The 5,949-nt window shown below is 43.8% G+C and overlaps 1 protein-coding gene across 1 annotated transcript; it reads left to right on the plus strand.

Annotated features, from left to right (window-relative positions):
- Positions 1-207: 207 nt before the first annotated feature.
- LOC137277470 (uncharacterized) lies at positions 208-4,774 on the plus strand. Its single transcript, XM_067809203.1, has 2 exons — positions 208-280; positions 3,279-4,774. The coding sequence occupies exons 1-2, from the start codon at positions 208-210 to the stop codon at positions 4,772-4,774; spliced, it is 1,569 nt and encodes a 522-aa protein (XP_067665304.1).
- Positions 4,775-5,949: the final 1,175 nt, after the last annotated feature.

Raw genomic sequence — 5,949 nt, forward strand, 5'->3', positions numbered from 1 at the left:
CCATACTGCCGTTGTGGTGATTTTTTCATACACTGTAAAAACTACTGATTTTCGAACAAAACGCGCAAAGGGTCACAAACGTTTACCAATGTACTTTCTTACCAGCTATAGCCAGTCACAACACACGCGTGTTAATGATACTTTTTTGAGTCTGATGCATGTGTTCTTGTGTAGTCTGGCTGCGACATGTTTACGACATACAGCATGATGGCGGCTCGTGAAGGTGACAGTTTGAAGAGCAACATGGACACGAATTTGTCCCTTAATGCGTCAGTGACAGGTTTGATGTTTGTTGTTGGGTTTCCACACGATTCTTCTTGTTATGCTTTCATCACATAATTTACTGGTCATCCTACTTAAACACTCGACGCCGTGGGCACTACAGCCACGATTACTAGTACAAGTACCGCTATTTACGAGTATGATAGGTTAGTGACGTAAAGCACTCAACTGCTTGAAAGCAATAGGAATATATCAATGACAAACTTCAATATTTGTTGAGTCCACCCCTCCTCCCATTTCATATCCTCCACGTCTCTTTTTCCATCTCTCCCCCTGGCATCTTTGATACTCACTTCTCCATTTCTTCTCCCTCTTCATGTTTTCCTCTAACGTCATCCATCTTCTCCTCCGCGCCCCCGATATGGCTGAACTACCACCGATGTGACTTGGAATCTTAACTCACTCACTCACTATTCCTCGCCTTCCATCTTCTCGTTTTTCCTGCTGTTTCTCCTCCCTTTCATCACCGACCTGTGGAGACCCATGCTGACGTGACTGACGCGTGTCACATCCCAGTTGCGTACATGGATGTTCATGCTGTTCATAACTGGATTGTAACGTTCAGAGTCGATTATTTACAGGTCGCTGCCAAAATGTAATACTGAGTATAAACAACACCCTTTTGTCTCCAGCCGATGCATTTTGCCCTCTCCAAAATGGTCTTCTTAGTTTATTTTCCCTCTCGTTCTCGGTATCACATCGTCATCCACCTTCTCCTTCACCATTGCATTGCCCATAATCTTTTCCTTTACAGTTTGTTAGCTTTGTCGCTAAAGCGTCGGTCGTCACGCTTAAGATCCGGGTTCGAGTTCCACAAGCGCATAGTGTGTAAAGCCCATTTCTGGTGCCACCCAGAATTTTTTCAGAACATTGCTACAAGCGGCCTAAATCTCAACGCACTCCGCTCTTTCATCGCTGAACAGATTCTGAACCCTCTCGTACACCGCCGTCTCCCCTCTCTCATTACTACCAGCATCAATACTCTTTTACTTAAGAAACATTTACTGCATTTGTTAAGGGCGAAATTATATTAATTAAATGTATTCCACGGAAATACACACAAATTGTCAGTGATTGGAAAGTGCGCCGAATCGGGCATAGGTGTGATATGGTTCCTGGGCATGTGTGATGTGTGATGTGTGATGTGTGGATCTGATAGCACGTGACGGCCAGCTGGCTATATACATGTCATCGAAGTCATCCCCACTGCAGACGTGGAGGGCAGGATGGCGCCACTCTGTCGCCGTATGGTCAACTCTGACATAATTTGTCTCGACATGTTTGCTTTTGAAATAAAACACATATCCTGTTAGTTAAAACATACTGATCTGATCTTTCATCGCAGATGAATAGACAATTTACACAGATTTGTATTTTGAAAGGCGACACATAGAGAGTGGCACTTAACATCATCGCAAGTGTTTATTTTTCTACTGTTAGTTCAGTATTTGATGAATTTGATGAATGAACATACTTCATAAACGTGCGGATGGAATGGATAATCTTTAAAGCATTATGAGGCTATGTTATAGTAAGGCCACTCACATGGCACTGAACGCCACGCCGCATGGACACCTCCTAAAAGTCATATGACGTATCGTACACGGTACCCAGTTTCTGATGGGTGAGAAGAGACAATTTTGAACAACGTCACCTAAGGTGATGCCACATGAAATTGTGTTCCGATTGCTTCATCTTGCAGCAGGGCTCTAGTCAGAAACAAGTCAGAAACTAGCGTTGGTACGGGCATACAACCTGCGATGCTAACATTTTAGTACCGACGAGCTGAGATACGATACGAATCCCAAGTGACGATACGATGTGCACGTCACGATACTTAAATCTATAATTCAAACACCAAATATGAAACACCATATGATCAAAACAAAATCAGTTTTATTGGTCAAATTCCGTCAGCTTTTCATTCGGAAATGAGATAAGTAAGTTTGTACAACTTTTAACACAGTTTTATGACGCAAGAGTTTCCTAGAAACATATAAAGGGAAAATAAGTATGCATGCATTTTCAGCAGCAATGAAAAGTAGTATTTCTTGGCAGATATAATGATTCGGCAATATTCAAAATAAACATCGATGTATCGTGGTCCATTTGGAGCATCGTATCGGGGTGCGCGACAATGAAAAACTTTGTATCGATTCACTCTAACGGCGCTTCGATGCGTGTCGATGAATCGTCACGCGACTGTTAGAAACTCTCGGGTGTCATGAATAAAGCATCCAACTTTATGAATCTACACCTAAACATCTAGGCAATAAACAAGTTGTCGTGCACGAAGCTGTATGCTTCATGTTTGGATTCGTCAGCGTCAAGAAAGCCGATCAAACAAAATTAAGAAACACTGGATTCATGATATGAACGCTGCTTAGATTAATCTGATTTGTGATGACTACACTCCACGACATGCCCTAACGGGTACACATTGACACCTCATGATTCCCATAGAAATGGTCCTGATTAACCATTGCCACGTTTCTTTAATTAATGTTACTGTACACAGATTATTCCTGGGATGAGGCTATGTCAGAACAAGTGAATGACAATGCAATGAATCTACACAATAATAATACTGTTAAAATGGTACGACAATCAAGATATGGCAGATGTTTTCTGTATACGCAATAGGAAATACCGATATGTGTCATTTGCCGTGATGAACAATGTCTCTGTTGTCTGTTGACAATTATTTCTTGTTTTCCTGTAGCCATATCAGTGAATGACGGTGCAAGCCAGGTGGTCATACCACTCAGAGGACGGAACTGTACACAATGCTTAGACTTGATTGAGGCTATAATATATATTTCATTTTGACTGGAAAAAACACATTCAAATTTACAAGGAACCCGAGGAAGTCCAGAGATTCAGAACCTGGGAAAATCTGGACTTGCTTCAATTAGAGCTTTAGCATTACAGAGAAGGGTAGGTTGTAAGTACTAGGTTGTAAATAAAATTGGTTCATGAACTGTGAGTCCGACTAGTGCGAAAACACCACATTACAAGTACCACCATCAGCACAATTATCACCACCTCGGCTACATACAACAACGCCACTACCACCATGAGCACGACTACCAACACCACGGTCACTACCACCATCAACACGACTACCAACACCAACGCCACTACAACCATCAACACGACTACCAACACCAAGGTCACTACCACCATCAACACGACTACCAACACCAACGCCACTACAACCATCAACACGACTACCAACACCAAGGTCACTACCACCATCAACACGACTACCGACACCAACGCCACTACCACCATCAACACGACTACCAACACCAAGGTCACTACCACCATCAACACGACTACCAACACCAAGGTCACTACAACCATCAACACGACTACCAACACCAAGGTCACTACCACCATCAACACGACTACCGACACCAAGGTCACTACCACCATCAACACGACTACCAACACCAACGCCACTAAGGTCACTACCACCATCAACACGACTACCAACACCAACGCCACTACAACCATCAACACGACTACCAACACCAAGGTCACTACCACCATCAACACGACTACCAACACCAAGGTCACTACCACCATCAACACGACTACCAACACCAAGGTCACTACCACCATCAACACGACTACCGACACCAAGGTCACTACAACCATCAACACGACTACCAACACCAAGGTCACTACCACCATCAACACGACTACCAACACCAACGCCACTACAACCATCAACACGACTATCAACACCAAGGTCACTACAACCACCAACACGACTACCGACACCAAGGTCACTACAACCATCAACACGACTACCAACACCAAGGTCACTACAACCACCAACACGACTACCAACACCAAGGTCACTACAACCATCAACACGACTACCAACACCAAGGTCACTACCACCATCAACACGACTACCGACACCAAGGTCACTACAACCATCAACACGACTACCAACACCAAGGTCACTACAACCACCAACACGACTACCAACACCAAGGCCACAACAACCATCAACACGACTACCAGCACCAAGGTCACTACCACCATCAACACGACTACCAAAACCAACGCCACTACAACCATCAACACGACTACCAACACCAAGGTCACTACCACCATCAACACGACTACCGACACCAAGGTCACTACAACCATCAACACGACTACCAACACCAAGGTCACTACAACCACCAACACGACTACCAACACCAAGGCCACAACAACCATCAACACGACTACCAACACCAAGGTCACTACCACCATGAACACGACTACCAACACCAAGGTCACCTCCAAAATCAACACGACTACCAACATCACGCCACTACAACCATCAACACGACTACCAACACCAAGGTCACTACCACCATCAACACGACTACCAACACCAAGGCCACTACAACCATCAGCGCAACTACCAGCACCAAGGTCACTACCACCATCAACACGACTACCAGCACCAAGGTCACTACCACCATGAACACGACTACCAACACCACGCCACTTCAACCATCAACATTACTACCAACACCAAGGCCACTACAACCATCAACATTACTACCAACACCAAGGCCACTACAACCATCAGCGCAACTACCAACATCAACGCCACTACAACCATCAACACGACTACCAAGAGCAACCTCACTATCAAAATCAACACGACTACCAACACCACAGGGATTGTTGGTTGGTTATGGGGGCTCGGGACGGGAGAAGTTGGAGAGTGACTAATTTCTTCCGTACAGCTGAAACATCCTCATATGTCGGACGATGGGCCTATCTCTTTGTTCTTCTCAATTTTCAAGAGCAAAGCAGGCAATTAGCAGATGGGTGCACTATCATACTTACATCCAGTCTCTGAAATGAACATATGTTTTACAGAAAAAAACTCATAGTAAAAAATAAAATGTATATATATTGAAAGGAAGCCCTGAGACGTCCTTCATTTCCAGACTTGCCACATTTCAGACTTGAGTGGGCTTTCTTGGATATATTTGCTTCGGGGTCTGTATGACAGACTAACCATAATATCTCAAATTAAAGGTGTTTGTGCTGTTATTTTCCACCAAGTCGAGTTGATACATAAACAAAATGTTAAAACCAACGCCAACGAGCTTCAAGCTTCACTGCCCCCTTAGTCCTAAATAACGAGTTCCTTTACACCAGATTTCACCTGTGATACTGGAATTTCTTAGAAGCTGTCGCTCACATGTATTGTGTGCTATGCTGTTATTCATGGGTTGAGTCAAACAGGCATTATATTATCACTCACAAAAGGCATTTTCAAAAGAAGTAGGTTATCTGTAGTTTCACTTTGGGGACCTTCGTAATCAAACACTGTTCCGGGCCAAGCAGCTGTGGGTATTAAGTCACCCTGATCTGGGGATGGGCTGCACTCCTTGGGGAAAACGTCTTCGTGGAAAAATACAAGTGATATTACTTTCATTATGGTGGACGTGTTGGTTTATGGTCAATGGAGTAAACACAACATATATAAATAGACAAATGACTTCACGGGAGGGTAGGTCTCGAAGGAGTCGTTGTCAACAATGACCAGACAGATTGTTGAAAACATTTAATGTCATATGAAACCCTGGAACTGACATGAAACACGGACTTGATGCAGTTCAGTTCAATGTCAAGCAATGCTTA

This window comes from Haliotis asinina, chromosome 3 (genome assembly GCF_037392515.1).
Source record: "Haliotis asinina isolate JCU_RB_2024 chromosome 3, JCU_Hal_asi_v2, whole genome shotgun sequence".
NCBI lineage: Eukaryota > Metazoa > Mollusca > Gastropoda > Lepetellida > Haliotidae > Haliotis > Haliotis asinina.